Source organism: Podarcis cretensis (genome assembly GCF_951804945.1).
Source record: "Podarcis cretensis genome assembly, chromosome: 1".
Taxonomy (NCBI): Eukaryota; Metazoa; Chordata; class Lepidosauria; order Squamata; family Lacertidae; genus Podarcis; species Podarcis cretensis.
In genome coordinates, this window is record NC_137170.1 from 9359902 (window position 1) to 9380576 (window position 20675).

The window sequence follows — 20675 nt, forward strand, 5'->3', positions numbered from 1 at the left end:
TGATTCTATGATTTCACTATAGCACTTTAGGGTGTTGTATATAATGTGGAATTTGTATGATTGCTTAAAGACTTCTTTATGTGTTAAGAATAAGATACATTCTTTTTTAAATAGATGTAAGATTTCTTTGGAAAACTTCTTGAATAACTATTCATTTTCAGTAACTATGGCATGAATACAGATTTTGTTTCTAAAATGGGTTCAGGTAGAATAAACAATGAGAATCTACGAAGAAAAACATCACTTAAAGATGTATGATATACTGGAACAGTGTGCCATTACCATTTACCTGTTGTGATTAGTAGAAGCTGTGCTCTTTCAAACAAAACCCACAAAAACCTAAAAATTAATGATGCTAAGCAGATGCAAGTATGATTTACAGTCTTCTGTCACAACTATGTCCATAGCCCAGTTCAGTCAATTTTCTCCCCTTATTTTCCCATCGGAGCACATCAGTTGTTGATGTAGCAGTACAAATTAGGCAGGAATAACCAGCTGCACAAATAGAAGATGAGGGATACCTAGCTTACATGTGAAAAGGATCTAGGGGTTCTTAGTAACCCACAAGTTCAACATGAGTCAACAGTGTGAAGCAGCAGCAATAAAAGCTAATGCTATTCTAGGTTGCATCAACAGAAAGTATAGTGTCCAGATCAAGGGTCGTAATAGTACCACTCTATTCTGCCTTGGTCCAATTCCAGGTACCACAGTTTAAGAAGGATATTGACAAGCAGCCTTGAAATCTACTCACTGAAAGATAAGAGAAAATTATTTATGTAGATTTCCCAGTATTTACCGATTACTTTACACCATAGATGGGCAATAAATGGATTTATTCATTTATTTAGGGGTCTTATAGCATGCTTTTCATTAAAAATCTTGGAACAGGGCAAAATGTAACAGTCTTGAAATTGATTTTGGTCCAGTATAGTCACCATCACCACTATACACACACACACACACACTTTGCTTTCCAGTTGGGGATGTTCCATTCCAGGTAGCTTCCATGATGGTTACTGGCCAAGTGCATGACAAGATGGATCTAGTTAAATCTGGGTTTGGTGTGTTGGTATACAAATGGGTGACTGAAAATATTACTGTACAGTGCAACCAAGAATCCACTGAGCTTTGTTTATTTCTTAAGAGTCTGAGCTGTGGTTTGATTTATTTACACTTACTGCAGATGTTTTGATAAAAGCCACATTAATAAAGCGCAAGCCATTCTCTTGCATAGTAACAATTTAAATATTTATAATAATACACAAACTATTCCCAAGAGTGAAGTTCACAAAGCCACAAGCTGAACAGTTCAGCTCCCCGTTAATTAAACATATTCTGTCTGTTTTGTACAGTAAGCACTGCAGTTGAGGTTCGTGTTTTCTTTAAGCAACATGTTCGGCATATGATTAAACGGCTAACTGTCTTAAAAATAGCTTAACAGCAGATCTTTTTGTCTCTGCAGATCTTAAAGGACAAGACATCATGGGAGCATTTTTAGATAAGCCAAAGATGGAGAAGCACAATGCCCAAGGGCAGGGCAATGGACTACGTTATGGGCTAAGTAGCATGCAAGGTTGGCGAGTTGAGATGGAGGATGCGCATACAGCTGTAATTGGCTTACCAAATGGACTTGACGGGTGGTCTTTTTTTGCTGTGTATGATGGACACGCTGGATCCCAAGTTGCCAAATACTGCTGCGAGCATTTATTAGATCACATCACAAGCAATCATGATTTTAAAGGCCGTGGAGCTTCGCCATCCGTGGAGAGTGTAAAGACAGGAATCAGAACAGGTTTTCTGCAAATTGATGAACAAATGAGGCTACTTTCTGAGAAGAAGCATGGTGCGGACAGAAGCGGGTCAACAGCTGTGGGAGTCCTCATTTCTCCTCAGCACACTTATTTTATCAACTGCGGAGATTCTAGAGGATTACTTTGTAGAAACAGAAAGGTTTATTTCTTTACGCAAGATCACAAACCAAATAATCCACTGGAGAAGGAACGTATACAGAATGCAGGTGGTTCAGTCATGATTCAGCGTGTGAATGGCTCCCTCGCTGTGTCTAGAGCACTTGGAGACTTTGATTACAAATGCGTCCATGGGAAAGGCCCTACAGAGCAGCTTGTCTCACCTGAGCCTGAAGTTTATGAAATTGAGAGATCAGAAGATGATGATCAGTTCATCATACTGGCCTGTGATGGCATCTGGGATGTTATGGGAAATGAAGAGCTGTGTGAATTTGTCAGATCAAGGCTTGAAGTCACTGATGACCTTGAAAGAGTTTGCAATGAGATAGTCGACACCTGCTTGTATAAGGTAGCCAGAAGTTTTATGTGGGATATATTGAAATGTGTATGATTAGTTGTAGTGTTGGCAAACGATGGATATTCACAATTTTAGCTGGCTTTTGACTCTGGGACCAATATTGAACACACATGCTTAAATCTAACTTGCTTTGCTACTAGGTTGCTGGATTTTGTGTGTAGGGAAGAGACTGTAGCTCATTGGCAGTTAACATGTTGCAATCCAAAGGTCCAAGGTTCAATCCTCAGCATCTCCAGGTATGGCTGGAAAAGACTCCTGTCTGAAAACCTGGAAAGCTGCTGCCAGTCAGTGTGAACAATACTAGGCGAGATGGACCAGTCATCTGATTATATAAGGCAGCTTTCCACATTCTTTGGAGAAAAACATGTGCATTGGTAAATTATTTTAAGCTAATAATCTCACATAGCCAAATTGGACATCAGCTCTAACTTTACTTACTAATATTTCTCCACCACCACACTTTTCTTAAAATTAGTATCATGGAGGTTTGGTGGGAGCAGGTCAAAAGAAAGATACATGCAACAGCTGTTGTATCTAGTTTAGGCCAATTTTGTAGCTTAGCTAAACTACCCATTCCTCTTTTGTTTCCTTAACCTTCACTTTCATAAAAAGTATGCAAGAAGTTGGAGGCTATGCCTTTAATATTATCACTCAGTGTGCTTTGTTGTGTTACTAGTATTGCAGTTGCAATCTATTTTGTCAAAAGGGGAGCCAGAATAACTCATGTAAGCTTTGAACAAAGTGACTTTGTTGAACAAGAGTTATAGAAGCAAATGGATACTTGCTTACGTTCAGTGTTGGAGTGAGAAATTGGTGAAAGTTATGATTACTAACATTTTATTGTATTAATGTAAAGAAAGTTGTCAGACTTGTGTGAATATTATGCTGGAAAATAGAACTTCATCAAACTCTTTTCTTTTTCTCCACCCCTCCCACTCCAGGGAAGCCGAGACAACATGAGTGTGATATTGATCTGTTTCCCAAATGCACCAAAGGTATTACCAGAGGCAGTGAAGAGAGAAGCAGAGCTGGACAAGTTCCTGGAAAGCAGAGTAGAAGGTGGCTCTTTTAAAAAAAAATAAGTAATTTTATTTCTAAACAAATGCCCAACAGCTAAGTCCTAAGCATCTATAAGCATTTTCTTAAATTCTTAAGTGCCATTCAGCATTACACCTCACAAAAAGGTACTTTTCTTGCCTTTTTGGATATGTGTAGTATGTCCTGTCAAAATAGGTGTCCTTGACAATTCTTCTTACACTGGAGAAAGATTTGAGTATAACATTTATTTTGCCAGCAATAATTCTAGACTGTAAGCAATTTTCGATCCTGGTTGCTGAGAAGACAGTTAGCCATCATAATACGATCAAATTTAAATTAATAGTTTATTAATATCTGTTATGCTTGTGTAATAGTAAATTTGAAATCAGTACTGTCATAGATAATTTAATCTGGTATTTTGCGTTTCATATAATTTTGTGCCATATGGTTCAAAACTGGTTCTGGTTTAAAGCATGAATTTGAAAGGTGTTTCACACTGTATTATAGTGCCTTTGAACATGTGCAGTGCAATCCTGTGCATGTTTCCTTAGATGTTCCAGTATGTTCAACAGGACTTAGTAAGTATGTATTGAAACTATAAGTTGTAATATATGTTTATTTCCAAAATAAAGAAACCTTTTTATTGTGAATGTTGAGTTAAGTAAAAATTAGATTTAAAAAAACTGAATTTGCTGAGTGCCTGTGGCAAAAAAGTGACCAATAAATTTGATTATGGTGGTGGTGGTGGTAATAATAATAATAATAATAATAATAATAATAATAATAGTGTAATGGACCTAAACATAAGGTGATTACACCTTAAAGGCTCTGAAGTCATAAGTCCCATGCACTAACATGAAATATTTTTACGCCTGCCATATTAATGAATGAGTTTTAAAAAATCTCTTGCACTTTATTTTTTTATTCTGTAGACGCTTAACTGTCCTGAACATAAATGTTGTTTATTTAATATTTTGTCATCTTGAATTGATTCAGTGGCTTGTTTACTGAGAGTTGGTGTCATGTAGTACCTAAGAGACTGAGCTACATATTAGGAAGTCTCTGATTCAATCTCATTTTGGCCATGAACTTACTACTCTTGACCCCCTTTCCCTTACATTTTAACTAGAGGGATCATAATACTGAACAATATTTTGGGGTGGTTGTAAGAAATACAGCAAGATTATGAATGTTAAGCACTTTGAACTCTTGAAAGTTTTATTCAAATCCTCAGTAGTGGTAGTGATGTAATTTTATTATGCTCCTATTATAGCACATTCTCTTTACACTGGGAGTATTGCAGTTAGTGGCCACTGATATTCATGTTTTGGAGTCACTTTCCATGAATGTTACAAATTGTGGCGTATGTAGTATTCAGAAGGTAACTTGGGGCAAGGAATGTTACGTTTGTAATGACCTAGTAAGATGTTCATCAATATTTAATAGATTAAATGAGAAGAGGCATTAGAAAATAATACTTGTGTTTTCTTGTTTGTCCACACTTTTTCATCCTTGGGAACCAAAGTAAAGTGTGGCAAAACTGCACCAGAATTTTGCAAAAAAAAGCCTTGTTCTACTGCAGCTCTTTGCCCCTCCTGAAAAGTTGCTTAGGAAGGTTTGGGCATCCAAGCAGTATTTGATAGATAGGAGGAGCTACAGCAAGAAAGGAAAATCATCTGTCCTCATCTATAAGTGTGGAAGCACTTTGTATGCATAAGCTTATTTTGATATCATCCCATATGACTGAAACCATTTCACTGATGAGTGTGTGTGTGTGTAACAAAATCCATGTTCATAAGTGAAACTTGACCTTACAGTTCTTTCTTTGTGTAAGTGGAATTAGCTAGACTTTAATTTGTGAATAGATGCCATAGCTGCGATCCAAAGGGCAGTGTGAATATACCTCAGCATTTGGAAGATTTTCTCTTTAGTCCCCTTTGGAACTCTTGAATTGCTCTTCGAATTTTCCTGAGTTCAAAAAGCAGTTTGGGGATTTGCCACAAGATCAGTCTTAAAGGGAGCTGCCAGTTAAATACAGTGTTGTCATTTACGCTTTCTTGCATTATTTCCCTATCCTACTTTTAAAAACTGAGGTGTGTCAAAGATCAGTTTAGGCATTCTTGGGACCGGTTCTGAACTGGAAGCTGTCAAAGTTTCAGGCATGCCTGTTTCTATTCAGTGTGCTGGGAGTGGAAGGCAACATGTCCCATTGTTCTCTGGTAATGGGTTTCCGGTATCAGTGTTGAATAAACTAACTTTGAGTCTCCTGCCAACTCTATACAGTGGTGCCTCGCAAGACGAAAAGAATCCGTTCCGCGATTCTCTTCATCTAGCGGTTTTTTCGTCTTGCGAAGCAAGCCCATTGACAGCTTAGTGGATTAGCGCTATTAGCGGTCTAGCGGCTTTTAGCGATCAGCTGTTAAGCGGCTTATCAGCGGAACAGCTGATTAGCGGCTTAGCGGCTTAGGAAAGGGGGGGGGAGTGAAAAAAACCCGTGGGAACTCGCAAGATTTTTTCGCCTTGCGAAGCAACCCCATAGAGAAATTCGTTTAGCGAAGCGCCTCCAAAACGGAAAACCCTTTCGTCTAGCGGGTTTTCCGTCTTGCGAGGTGTTCGTCTTGTGGGGCACCACTGTAGTTGTATCTTTCTCTTTACCTCTTCCCCCCTGCAGCCCCTTGTACCCTCTTCCCCCAGAAAGCCTCTTTGATAGACTGTATCTGGAGCTGCCGTGGGACGCAGGTGGCGCTGTGGGTTAAAGCCTCAGCGCCTAGGGCTTGCCGATCGAAAGGTCGGCGGTTCGAATCCCTGCGGCGGGGTGCGCTCCCGCTGCTCGGTCCCAGCGCCTGCCAACCTAGCAGTTCGAAAGCACCTCCGGGTGCAAGTAGATAAATAGGGACCGCTTACCAGCGGGAAGGTAAACGGTGTTTCCGTGTGCGGCTCTGGCTCGCCAGAGCAGCGATGTCACGCTGGCCACGTGACCCGGAAGTGTCTCCGGACAGCGCTGGCCCCTGGCCTCTTAAGTGAGATGGGCGCACAACCCCAGAGTCTGTCAAGACTGGCCCGTACGGGCAGGGGTACCTTTACCTTTACTTTTTATCTGGAGCTGCAGTGAAAGGAATCAGCTTTCAGGCAATTCCCCCCTTCCTCAAATACTGCTGCCCTGGACACGACACAGCCTGCAAAATTTGATAGGTCCTCCAGCCCTCAAGTGAGGCTCTTGGGCGGGAGGGAATGATCCGTGGCACAAGTTTCCTTCCTCTCATACAGTTTTGGATTACAACCCAGTGTCTTCTGGTTATGGGCAACATCCAACAAAGTAGTTCCGTATATGTAAGATTTTCCGATTGCACAAAAGAACTTCCCCCTACTCCTCCCTCTGTACTGACTCCCAAACTGTTTTGGAGGGTTGAGGTGAACATGCTGTGAAGGGGACACGGGGGCTAGTTCTATTGCACAGTTCTTGCGCTAACGGAACTACTTGGTTGAATAAATTCACGGGAAAATAGAACTGACTATGTAACTGTTGAATAATTCAAAATGTGCTTAATAATCTGTTACAGCAATCTCCCTAAAATGCCCTAAGTTAGTGTTTTTGAAATTTGAATTATAGTTTTAAAATGGACCTGTATAATGAAGATCTGTAAGCAGGCCCATGCAAAGGCGGCGGGGGGGGGGGGGGAGAGACCCTGGGTAAGACCTAAGCTGGCCAGGGGCCCCCACCAGGGACTGCTTTTTTGTTTGAGTTTATAACTTTATTCTAACAAGACTTCAGCCCCAGGCCTCAGAAAAGCTGTGCACAGGCCTGTCTGTAAGCAATTTTGCATTGTACAGATCAAATTGAAATTTAAAAAATGGTAGCTGAAAACAGTAGTACCATTATATGGCTACTGAAATGGTGTAAATCAAGTGAGAAGATTGGACACATTTTAATTTACAGCCCGACCAGGCTTAAGAGCTTGTACTTTTGACCCAACGTACTAGGAAAAATACTACATTTCACCATTCAATTTTCTTTCTTTTTGCGAAGGAGCTATGTTGGTGACTAGTTTAGAAAAAAAATATATGACAGTTCTGAATTCTGCTGTCTGTTCTAATCTTTTTTATATCAGTGTCAAACAATTTCAGCTGTAATTGTGTAGTAAATAATACTAATCCGACCTGCAACTTGCAATATAAACTACATATTTGAAAAGTTTATTCCCAAAAAATACTGAGTTGGATCTGGAGTTGCACAGAGTTCAGTTCCATACACTGTATGCTCCTGCAGGCAGAAAAAGATAGAGGTGATCTTCACCTCCCCCCCCCCCATTGGCATTCTGGTATGCCACAAAAAAACTACAATAGAGTGTGTGGGGCCGCATGGGGGGGGGTAATTGATGGAAATTTCTTCCCACTGTCTCCCCATTGGAGTGTCCAGTTTGTTGAGTAGGAACCTCCATTGGACCCAACTCACTTCTGCAAATGAAAGGGAGCTCTTCATTTCATGGAACAGCAGGTCTGGATCCAACCCTGTGGGACTAGCCCAACTCTTCAAAACAAAAACCCTCAACTTTCCATTACTAAGATCCTTAAGCTGCTCCATCGGTGCAAGCTATTGTTAATTTTTGTGGAGCTTGCACAGATGCAGCACTTTTAAGGATTGGTCGGGGAAACTGTTTTGAAATGCGTTTTGTAATAGGTGTATGTCTACTATTATAACTATTTAAATGTCTGTGTTTCAATGAATTAATTGAGTGTGATCACCTCGGTGTAGACTATATATCTTCAGTAAAACACATGTTTCAGTATAGATATTTTCTCTCATTTAGAAGACGGAAGTAGATCTTTGGATGCAAGAACATGTTCCCACAAGTAAACCACAGCCTCCTTTTAGATAAGAGCAGTTGAAGTCAACACTATTCATCTGTCTTTCATTAATCTTCTTGTGCTGCAGTTTGAGAAAGTGTTTTAAGTTAATGAGAAGCTACAATATGCATGGACACAAAAAGATATTGCAAGATGAAGGCCAACGGATTGGTTCCATTTGTGCCATAAATAATTTGTGGATTGTACATATATTTCTATTGAGTATAAATGTATTTTAGTGGAGGATGTATTTTAAATGTACTGTAGCTTTAGGTTATTGAACTGTGTAGTTCAGATAAATTTTAATCCCTTTATTTTTGTACAAAACATAACATAGCATTAGAATGATGTAGACTATACTAGATGTTCACAATTCACAATAAAAGAACTTGGCAAAATAAATCTGATATCTTTGCTCTTTATTCAGTTTCAGTATTAGAAGCCTTTGTCATAAATAGTTGATGGTAAAATACAGATTCTGGCCTTAGTACTTCACCTTCAAAATGTTTAGCCAAAACAAAAAGTAAAGTATTTGCTTTGAAATACTGTCCAGGATCCATAGAACTGTGCAGCTATCAATGTGATATCAAGGGAACTTGTCCCCCCCTCCCCAAGCAGTCTGCTTTTGTGATAGACGTGTGGGCCTTGGAGAAGAGAATAGATGGTTTCAGTGGGTTAGTGCCAAGCCCCTTGCTTTTGCCTAAGCAGCTCTTCAGATCCTGGCCACTATTCACTAATCTTTCTTTAAAAGGGAAAAAAGAGAGAAGCATTTATAGGGAATTAAATTTGATATCTATGTACTTTGACAGCTGTCAAGATTTCCCCCCGACTATTTGCTATCGGCTACTATATATTAAGCCTACAAATTGAGCTAAAACTTGCAGGGACTGAAAGGTTACTGAAAATCTGTTTTTTGTGCTCCTATTCCACTAGCTGTGTTCTTGTGTCATATTGTCTGCATGTGGCCTGCTGTTATAAACTGAAAAAGTTAAATTTGGTAGCACAACATTCCTTATTTTATTTTTGGTGCTACATTGATACTACATGCAGTTTGGAGAAAACTGCACTTCTCATCAAGCTCATTTTACAGGTGTTTTCATGAAGTCTCAAGTGTGCTGGCCAATATACCAAACTGCTACTTTAATTAAAGCTATTGTATGCCTAATAAAGCATCCATTATAATAATAGGTGTTTACTGGATTGCAAAATGAAATCTTTGCAAGTGAAAGTTTCCAAGCTTGATCCCTCTAATGTCGTCAGTTAAATGCTATCAGGAAGCAATGTAGAAAAAACCTGAGCTTGAGACCTTGAAGAGCCACTTTGAATGAAGAATGCTGCTGGGTTAGATGGACCAGTGGTGTGACTTGTTCAAAGGCAAATATTCATATCCTAATATTGTCAGTTTTAATAGTTCTATTTTATAAATCAACAAACAACCTAAGTTGGTGGTCTAAAACACTTTTGAAAATCTGACCTATGATTTGTTACATTAATGAGATTTTAAAATCTTGGCACCTGATGTTCTCTGAATAATGCACATTATCTGTTAATTGATTTGAAGATGGATTGAGAAGTTTGAAGTGTTCAAATATTCGGTGTTCAAATACTGCTTGAAAGTAAATGATGCTGCAGCTGAAATCAGATTCTTGATTATTTCAACAATTCATACAATGGGGTTTAAGTATTGCACAAATTAGTTTGAGCATTGTTTCCCTACAGAGACTGTGCAGTTCAACTTTTGTTGTTTCACAACTCTATTTTTATTCAAGATAGTATGTTTCCTATCATGTCACTCATGTTTTCATATTTCAGTTTATAAAACTCTTAAATTGGTCTGTTGGAGTGTATCATTTTCATTTACTAAAAATGGTTGTTACATTTTTCTGTGAAATCAATTTATAACTAATTTGTTTTCTTCTCAGGCAGTATAAGCACTTAAGATCTCAGTGCTCTTTTAGAGCAAGCTCCCTTACAATGTACTACAAGAGTATCATTGATATTTTTAGATAATGATCTAATGAGATTAATATATTATATGCTTCCAAAAGTTTTATTGTAGGAAATACATGGCAAAGATGCCAAGGTAGAACTGTTTTATCCAGCCTGCTTATTTTGTTATGGTACAAGAGACACTCTAAATATGACAAAGGTTTTGAAATCTTAGTCTGTCTTATATAAAGTAAAATGTTGAAATCTTTTCAATTGCATTTGGACTGAATTTACAAAGAAAGTACTTCTGATTCCCAGAGATCATAAAGAAGCAGGGCGAAGGAGTGCCAGACTTAGTCCACGTCATGCGTACTTTACAAACAGAGAGCATACCAAACCTTCCACCAGGGGGTGAATTGGCAAGCAAGTGAGTTTACACCTGCGTAAATCTGCTGTTGATTTAATATTCTTTAAATAAGGCCACTCTTAAAAAGGGAGGGGCACCAAAATAATTTTAAAGGGGCATTACGACTATTAGCCCTAACCTTTTCTTTCAAATTTGGAATTATATTAAACATGGAAATGAAGGCATGCGTGATACCCTGTGGCAGACTGGGAGGTGGATTCTAAAATTAAAAGTAAACCTGTGTCATACCACAGCTGAAGAAAGGTCAGGCTATTTTTAAGAGTGGCCTCATCCTTTAACTGAAGTTCTTAAATATTTACCGCTTTTAAATCTTTCTAAGTGTATGATTCTAATGGTTTAGGTATTTATGTTTATATGTTTTGACTGGCTTAAACAAATTAGTTTTTATTTGATATCTATAATGCTGGTTTTTATGGTATTGCATTTTCACCAAGGTCATAGTTGCCTTTCTCGGATGGTAACGCATCAAAACTTCTGATACCATGTAGGCTGCACCAGTTGCCAATCTGCTTCCGGGGTCAATTCAAACAATGCTTTATGACTAAATGGTTTGGGACCAGAGTATCTTTAAGAATTGCTTCTTCTCACATGAAGCCATTGCATCCATAAGATCATTTGATGAGACTGTGCCCTTTGTCCATCCACTGTCAGATGTGTGTGTGGACACAAATGGTGGGGGTCTTTTTTGTGCTGGTACTGAGGCCATGGAAGGCCTGCCTAAGGAAGTTTGCCTTTCAATAAGCAGCTATCTCTCCCAGTGGTTCTCAACCTGTGGGTCCCCAGATGTTGTTGGACTACAACTCCCATCATCCCTGAGCTCTGGCCTTGCTAGCTAGGGGTGATGGGAGTTGTAGTTCAACAACATCTGGGGACCCATAGGTTGAGAAAGGCTGCGGCTTAGACACTGCTTCTCAAAATGGGGTTTAAATGCTATTGTCTGCTCCATTTTGAACTGTTACAATTTTAGGGTTTTTTTTGTAATTTGGTAGCTTTGAACCTAACCTGTTAATATTTTGAAGAAAATCAAGGCGTCTTTAATTCTTAAGTTTTCTTGAATTTATCTTTTGGTAGAAAAGTGGATTAAAATATAATTAAATAAAAAGGTCTAGTATTACAACATAATCAAGGCTATAATGTCAAATCTTTCCTCATTCTGACAATTTTAGATGTTAGGCTATTGGGCACGGAGATACAGGATATTTTGACTACAGTTGAACCAGAGATGAATTGAGAGTGTTAAATCTTGCATCTCTGTTAGGGGTTCTTTCTGTTCATCTTAGTTTGGCAGTAAAGTTCCAAACCATCTGTGGGAATTTTCTGTCTGGATGAGCCTTTAGTGAAGCCCCAGTTTTTCCTGTACTGAAGGGTATTACTGGGAATTTCATCCACATCTGTACTGGGATTCAAACCCTGGTTCAAGACATGCCCAGTTGCTTGAGCATGGGATTTTCAAGTGGAATAATTGTATTGGGGCTGCTGGGAATTCAAGCCCTACTGGGTGCAGATAACTAGTTGTGCTATGCTTTGGTCTTTGGCCCTCTCATTCTGCTGACATTCTCTGGTGCTTGATTAATTCTTTTAAAATAAATGTTGCTTTCCTTATTTGGGATTTTGGTAAGTAGTTCCAGTAATTTGGTTCAATTTGCTGTAGTGTTTGTTTTGTTTCACTGTGCTTGTCCTACCTAGTTTGGTCTGCCGATAGTCAACTGGCTACTACTAAAATGGTTAAGCTGCTGCTTTTATCTATTTCTGTATAAAGATGTGTGTTCTGTTATGAGTGTTGACGGTCTTATGGAATTCTGGTAAACTACCTTGAATGTCAGTTTGCAGAAAGATGGCACACATTTTTTATATATATAAATAAGGGTTTCCTTTCCTTTTTTCCTTTTTAAAAGGTATTTCTGTTTTGAGAATCTGTTTTCAGATGACAATTGTCCTTTGGAAAATGCTGATCTTTAAAACCTTTTTTTTTTTCCTTGCTTGCTTTAGACGGAGTGTGATTGAAGCAGTTTATAACAGACTGAATCCTTATAGAAATGATGATGCTGTGAGTATTAGTGCTGTCCAGCCTGTCATCCCGTCAACCTGTCCTTACTGACCATTTTCACAAGTTTAGTTGATGGAAAGATTGCTTTTTCAGTGCTTAAAATGTATTATGTTCATTAAAGCAAAAAAGAAAAAAGAAAAAAGAAATCCAGATTTGTGAGACCTGTTTATCACTGACATTGGGAGTCCCAATGCACAGCTGTCTTCCATTTGAATTGTAGCTGTAAAAATGCTTGCAGAAAGAAACATTTTGTTGCATGTGAATGGCAATGTATTTTGGCTGTCAGAAGTGGAATTGGTGCCTGTTGTGTCAAGTTGGGCTACCCAGTTTGTTCTTGCTGTGGCTTCAGCATTGGTGGACAAGCCATTAGCTTCCCCCCATCTCATAATTGAATTATTCTGTGTGCAGTGCTATGTGACTAATACACTGAAAATCTTGGCATTTTTGTTTCACCACTTAATTTTCACAACTCTTCTGCTTCATTTTCACACGCACCCCATCTTCTGTCTCAAACATGTGCTTGCACTTTTTTGCTATTTCCTTGGCACATAACACAACTCACATGCACACTACCCTTCCTACTTGTAGAAAGGTTCTTGGGGAGTTGAAAGGAAAACACTTTTAGCTCTGCATTCATGCATATGGGTGGCATCTACACAATCGTTAACCTTTCACTGTTGACTTTTTGTGCCTCTTTTGCCTGGTAGTGGGGACAGGTTGAGAAGTCTCTAATACTCAGAACTACTATTTTTTTTTTGACTCATTTTTGTGGCCACGCATGGTCTCATCAAAGTCCTCATTTATTTTATATCAAAGGAGCACATTTCTAATGCAGTGCATAACTTTCGTACATAATTCTACAGAAGGGTTTTCTTTGTATCATGGGAGTGGTGATGCTCAGCTAAGTTGTACAAGGAATAGAACCACTGAAATGGATGGGTTCAGTTACTTAAATCCACTGATTTCAGTGAGACTGCTTTGAGTATGACTAAGGTAGCTTATCACCCTGTATTTGGTGCACGTTGCAGAGGCTAGAAAAAGCAGAAAAGGGAGAATAAAGGGCAGAGCAATAGAAACAAGCTTATGGTGTGAGGCTGGCAGCCGGAGAGAAACCAAATCCAGGATGTTGATGATGATGATGATGATGATGATGATGATAACGATAACAATAATAATACATTTTATTTATACCCCACCCTCCCTGGCCAAGACCGGGCTCAGGGCGGCTAACATCAGGTATAAAAACAATTGATTAAAATACAACTTAAAAACAGGATTAAAATTCAACTTAAAATGCAGCCTCATTTCAGTGGAAGCCCTGATCAAAAACTGTTTGGGGGAGAAAACGTCAAATCTTCACCAAGGCCAACTATCCAGACTGGTCATACATGAGCCAGAAAAAAGCCAGGGAAGTCCCCAAATAAGGGTTCCATCACAGAAGGAAAAGGAAAGAGGGGGAGGGGATCAGGCTGATTCCAAGCCAAAGGCCAGGTGCAATAACTCTGTCTTACAGGCCCTGTGGAAAGAAATCAGATCCTGCAGGGCCCTGGTCTCATGAGACAGAGTGTTCCACCAGGCCGGAGCCAGTGTTGAGAAGGCCCTGGCCCTGGTTGAGGCTAATCTGACTTCCTTAGGGCCTGGGACCTCTAGAGTGTTGCTATTTATGGACCTTAAGGTCTTTCACGGGGCATACCAGGAGAGGCGGTCCTGTAGGTATGAGGGTCCTAGATTAAGTACTTGAATTCAGACTGCACGGGTGAGCGCAACCTTACTGCATTTTGCACCAGGCTAAATGTAACTGGGTAGACAAAATGGAGTCAGTGGAGGAAATTAGGTTGCTTGGGCTGGTCATGCGTTGTGCTTTTGAGTGACATGCCATTTTGGAGAACTCGTCTTAAAACCACTAGAAGATTCTTGGTGGATGGTCTGCTACTGGAGGGCTTTTTATGCATAGTAGACGCCTTTCTAATTTGCCACCTTCCAACACGAGGCTTTTAAATAGCTTAAAAGGTGAAATAGATATATTTCTGTCATTTCTGGTATGGAGGATGCCAACCAAACTGAAATGACTTGACTGCTGTGCAAGATAATCTCCAGTTTCCCAGTTGGCTTCTCTTGAACATCAGTATACTGTATACAGAAGCATCAAAAGTGAGCAACCTCAAGATTCAGAAGCGTAAAGAAAATCCTGTTAATAATTGGAATGATAGCATAACCTTTTTCTAGGTCAGCAACATTCAAAATGATTGCTTACAATTATTCAGCCAGGACATCTTGACAAATGTAGATGCGTGCAAAATACTAATAATGCCGTATTTTACCAACACAAAAATGCCACCTGATTTAAGAGCCTTATTCTTTAGAAAGTCATGTTCTTTAGTTCTTTAGAAAGTGGCAGCTGGGTGCCCCAGGCTATTCTTATAGCCACCCTTCCTTAGTTGCTGACTGCATTGGGGTGCAGTATGCAGGAATGGTGAATCTTTGGTCCTCCAGATATCGCTGAACTGCAACTCCTACCAGCCCTAGCAAGAATGGCCAGGGTTGATGAAAGTTGTAATTCAGTGACCTTTGGAGGCCAAAAGGTTCCCCATATCTGGTTTAGAGGGACATGATTTAGGAACATGCACTCTCCTCTCCCTGTCCCATGTGACTGGGAAGATGACCACAGAAGCCTTCACTAAGCCAGCTAATGTTTTCTATATCATTTGGAGACAAATATGTGGTTCATACCAACGTGATCCGTCTAAATGAGCCTGTTTTAGAAACGCTCGTTTGAACTTTGCTTGTCTGAAATCCACCATAGCTAGTGCCAAACACAATTTGTCATGCTAGAAGACTTAACAATCCCAAATTGGTCTAAATGGAAAGCAAAATCTGTTAACTCCCCCAGCTGTGTGAGAGAAGGCAAGGAGTAGGGGAAAAACTACCGTATTTTTCGCCCCATAGGACGCACTGGCCCATAGGACGCACTGAGTTTTTTTTTTGGGGGGGGGAATAAAGAAAAAAAAATTATTTCCCCTCCAGGTGCGGGGCTGGGGCGGGGGAAGCCCGAGCTTCCCCCGACCCCAGCCCGCAGAACAGGCTGCTAGAAATCTTAAATCTCTTAATGCCAGAGGAGTAGAAAAATCCATCTTTATCTGAAGAAATAAAGGGTGCAGTAGTACTGCATATCAGTACTGTGATTATGAAGTGCTGAGTTACATCAGATACTGAACACCTGAAGCTGCTGCTCGCTTTAGTACCGAGGTGATGTCTTGCATCTGGTGAGTCAAGCCATTCTTCATCTCCACAGAACTGGCATGTGGCACAGAAATGCCTTGTTCAGCATTTAAACATGACTAAGGAAAAGAGGTGAATGGCAGTTGGACAATATCTGTTTTATATTAATAGCATCTAAAAAGATACTTCTAATGATGTGAGTCTAGAGTACCAAGATTTTAAATTCTAAGGATGATTTCACTGCAACCTGCTTTCTAGCTTGCCTTATGGGGTAGGAAAACTGAAAAACTGTAGGAGAACATGTGTGAATAACTTTTAGTTTAAGGCAGAAGCTGAAAATTTAACTCTTGACACCTGAAAATAGTCTGCTTTTATGTTAAACGATTTACAAGGGAGGGCTGACATAAATAGCTTTTGTGTGCTAGGTATCTTATATTGTTAAACGCTCATAAGTTACTATTCCCAGAGTAAAGCTCTTGGGAATGTAAAGAACACCCGAATGCTAAAATTATCGCCGTATCTACCCTTTTCAGTCTGGATTATCCAGAAACTGCTGTAATTTTGGGCGCTCCAGACTTTAAAGGGTTCCTTCTCTTTTCTTTAAGGACTCTGCATCAACCGATGATATGTGGTAAAACTACCATCTAAGCTGTGGAGTTTACATCCATCCTGATGGAAATTGCACCCTACCCACATTGACCCTTCCTAACATCCATCTTCCACCTTACTTGAAGGGGAAAAGATGTGTTGGCGAAAGTGACTACACCTGGAACCAGCAGTCCCAACACCTAGCCCAGGAAGTGATGATCTTTTTTTCCCCTTTACGTTTTCTATTGCAAAACAGACTTCTGTAAAAGTGATATTGAAACCAATATGTTGTAAATTGGACTCTAAGCAATTTTATGTTGTATGATTTTTGTTTTGTAAAGTGCAATTGTGGTTGTACAAAATGCTTATTTAATGATGAACTGCTTTACATCAATTAAGGTTAGATTAAATGCTTGGTTTGTTGCTTTGAACAACAGTAATCTAGCCCTTTTCCATTCACATTTGTGGTTCTGGATTTCTGGGAGCAGCAACCTCGCCAGCTAAGCGCTCAGGAGGTACATAGAAATTGTGTAAAGGCTATTTTATATAAAGGCAGATCATTGCAATTCTAGTATGGAAAATAACTGATAAAACAGTTCATTCTCCATCGAACTTTTAGTTGTTCGATTTAAAAAAATAATAATTCCTGCGGGATCTAAAAATCCTATTGAAATATATGGGAAGTTCAGTGAACAAACGGGACATGTTTGCCAGCCTTGCAACATGGCAGTGAAATATAGATCATGGGGGTTAAAATGCCTTGATTATTTGCACCTTTAAAAAAATCTTTACCTTCAGTTAATTTTCAGTTATGTAAGAGGCTATGTCTTTATTTAGTATAAGCCTACAGCATTCTTATCATCCTGATTGGCTGGTTTGGCTGCTGTTCCAAGTAAAATACTTTGAATTCCATTATATCAATAAAGATTGATTTAACAAACAACAAAATTTAACAATATATGTGTAACTACTTTCTCCCTTGTCTTTTGAAATGCTTGTAAATGAGATGTCATGTGGATAAATATTTTTTATTAACTAATTGCCCATTTATGAAATGGGAAAAACTCTTGACTGTTGCCCAAGGCACAGGTGGATATTTCCCCCCAGTTAGCAGGCGTAATATGGTTTCAGAAATGAAAATTTTTTCCCCATGAGTTTCTTTCAAGATTTTTGCTTTGAGAGAATCATGTGAAGTTATACTTGCCTCTTGTTAATGAAAACTCATTTGTCAGAGTCTGACAATCTTACTTTTTATGGTATGTTTTATATGGCCCCATTGACTTAGAACAAAAACTAGTGTTTTAACAGTATGTGAGATTTGAAATACAGCATGTTCAGAATATTTAACTGTTGAGATTAAATTTTAATTCTTAAAAAAATCATAAAAGTAATAAAACTAATTTGACTTTTCTCCTATTGAACATTCAAAGATAACTTTTCAAATCAGCCGTGTTTGCAGAACTACTGTTTCGTGCACCTTGTATTTTGTCCCTTTTTATGTTGAGAATATTGTATGATCAATATGTAGCTTTCTTTAATCTTTCAGTCAACAGATTCCCCCTCCAAAGGAAAATCAACAAAATATATAAATAGGTTGTAGCAATGTAGCTAGAAATTTTTTTAAAAAGGTGTAAAATATACCTTTTTATAGGAAGCAATGTACAATGCGTTTTTCTATATCTGTCTTTCCCCCCCCCCTAACTTGGAAATATACATTTGTGTGTATATATAGCCTTAAAACTGTTGCAGAGTTAGGGAGTGTTGAACAGTGTTGAACAGTGAAAAAGTAACTTAATAATGTCTCAACTAAGGATAGCATTATACCAGCAAACACTTTTATTTTATTCCTCTTGTTTGTGTGAGGTGCTTAACCTTGACATAATTGTAATCAGTTTGTACCCTGTTAAAGCATGAAGAAAAACCTTAAGCACTATTTGTATTTATAAAATTATAGCGATTTTGGGTTAAAGAACCAATCCTTCCCCCTACATACAAATAAATGGTTAAAATGTACAGTTTTGTTGAGTTCAGACTATAAAGATGTCAAACGTATAGGATCACGAGAACCTATTTCAGAGACCTGTATTTAAAATACAACAAGGTCAGCTAGTAAAGAATGTTAAAGTGGTTCCAGGATTGGTAAGATAACTGCTCCTTTTTCTGTGCAAACTGAAGTGCAGTTCTTTTATTTTTTATTTTTTATTTTTTGCAGAACTTCAGGCTGTGGAAACTGAAAAGTTTAAAATATTTTATAAATCACAAGTGGAAAGCCATATGTTAAAACAATAATTTAAATGTCATAATGACATAGTGTATGTTTAAAACATACGGCAGGTGCACCCTTTAAACATACAAAAACACAATTCTTCTGCTGTTTCTACTAGTGCTAAAAAAGGGGTTGAAAGGGGGGGGAGGCAGGGTAAAAAAGAGGCACAGCAGTTGTAGAGCCCCCCTCCCTTACATTTGGCACTTTGAAGGGGTCAAAGCACTGTGTTAGTTATGCCTGCTAAATACACTGCTATTCTATGTATACCAAAATGAGATTAAATCCATATAATCAATGCACCACATATTCTAGCAAAGGCGCTTGCTCACTCTTGTTCATTCATCTGCAAAAAAGGGCAAAAAAGGCACTTTTCGTTTTTGCAACTTTTAAAAAATGCTAAAAAAATATTTTAGAACACCTCAGGGGCAATGCAGCAAAGTTTTGAAGAATTGTGTGCTATTTATTTCCCTAACTTGGAGGGGAGGAGTGGATGCCTCTGCTGACGAAATAAAGTAATATGATGGTCCCAAATTTACCTGTAAGGTGTTAATATTTTGTTCCTTTGCTTTTTGCTTCACGTCCATACTGCTCTGTATATTTTTCTTAACTTTGACCATTACAGTTTAGATCTTATCGGTGAGTTTTGTACATTAATAATACCAAGTTACACTTACAGTAGGCCACATTGTTGAATTCAGTATGTGTTAGAGTTGGTTCCACATCTTGTGGTTTGTAGAACGTAGGTTCTGACCTATGCCATTGGCCTATATCAAGCTCCTATTATATTGTAGCTTTTTACACAATTCCACCTATTCATTAAACAAAATTGGGCTGGAAACACAAGCTTTCATTAATTTCTACAGGTATCATTTCCCCCCTGTGGTTAATGTTTGTTCAGACGTGCACCTAAGCAGTTAAAAAAAAAAAAGTATACAATGAGTTTCAGCTACTGAAATAGTTCAGTCCTTGAAACTCATAGTTTCATCATGCGAGGAGGCTCCATGCAGCCAGACACTTAAACGTAGAAGAATTAGATATTTCTAACCTCAGGAGTTAGAACCCTCTGTAAAAACCAAGGTATAACTCAGTATTATATCTGCTTAATACAGAAATGCAACTGGCTCAGAGCAGTAGCCTGGTTTTCCTTTTTGTCATTTTAATCAATCTGGAAATCCGAATTGGAGAAAATTTCATCCATGTGTCATCAGCGTGTTCTGTGCTTCCTTCATAGGGTAGCAACATAGCTTAAAGGTACCCCTGCCCGTGTGGGCCAGTCGTGTCCGACTCTAGGGTTGTGCGCCCATCTCACTTAAGAGGCCGGGGGCCAGCGCTGTCCGGAGACATTTCTGGGTCATGTGGCCAGCGTGACGAAGCTGCTCTGGTGAGCCGGCACCAGCGTAGCACATGGAAACGCCGTTTACCTTCCCGCTATAAAGCGGTACCTATTTATCTACTTGCACTTAGGGGTGCTTTCGAACTGCTAGGTGGGCAGGAGCTGGGACCGAACGATGGGAGCTCACCCCGATGCGGGGATTCGAACCGCCGACCATGCGATCGGCAAGCCCTAGGCGCTGAGGTTTTACCCACAGCGCCACCCGCGTCCCAAGCAACATAGCTTATGTTGCACAATTCTAATATTTGTATCTTACTCTTTCTTGAACAGCTTTGGACAGATGACAGTTATCCAGAGTTACCCATCAATGGCAGCTTGAACTCCAATCTGCCTCGTCCGAGATTTCACACTCAGTCCAATTTACTGCACTGGGCTGCTGTTACGATTTCTGTTAGTCCATGTTAGACCTGAGATTCTGTGGTGCATGGAATAAGCTGATGCAAGTACAAATTTATGCATCATGACCATTTTCGAAAGCTAACCTTCAGTACCTGATACAGTGGTTTCGCTCCTTCCTCCTGGGCCGTGTTCAGAAAGTGGTGGGGGGGGGATGAGTGTTCAGACCCCTGGGCCCTCACTTGTGGGGTGCCTCAGGGTT

General features: G+C 39.2%; 1 protein-coding gene and 1 long non-coding RNA gene across 3 annotated transcripts in view; one reads left to right on the forward strand and one right to left on the reverse strand.

Moving 5' to 3' along the window:
* PPM1A (protein phosphatase, Mg2+/Mn2+ dependent 1A) overlaps nt 1-19215 on the forward strand; it is a 37370-nt gene extending 18155 nt beyond the window's left edge. Inside the window, exons 2-6 of one of the 2 annotated variants that reach the window (XM_079955729.1) lie at nt 1463-2316; nt 3267-3384; nt 10456-10564; nt 12554-12611; nt 16364-19215. In XM_079955729.1, the coding sequence (XP_079811855.1) occupies nt 1483-2316; nt 3267-3384; nt 10456-10564; nt 12554-12611; nt 16364-16411 (1167 nt within the window). In that variant the 5' untranslated portion in view covers nt 1463-1482 and the 3' untranslated portion in view covers nt 16412-19215. The remainder of the gene's footprint in view (nt 1-1462; nt 2317-3266; nt 3385-10455; nt 10565-12553; nt 12612-16363) is intronic. The other variant, XM_079955730.1, reaches the window with a different exon arrangement.
* The window catches only part of LOC307208869, a 288717-nt gene that overhangs the window by 163454 nt on the left and 104588 nt on the right, over nt 1-20675 (reverse strand). The gene's annotated exons all lie outside the window — the stretch shown is intronic.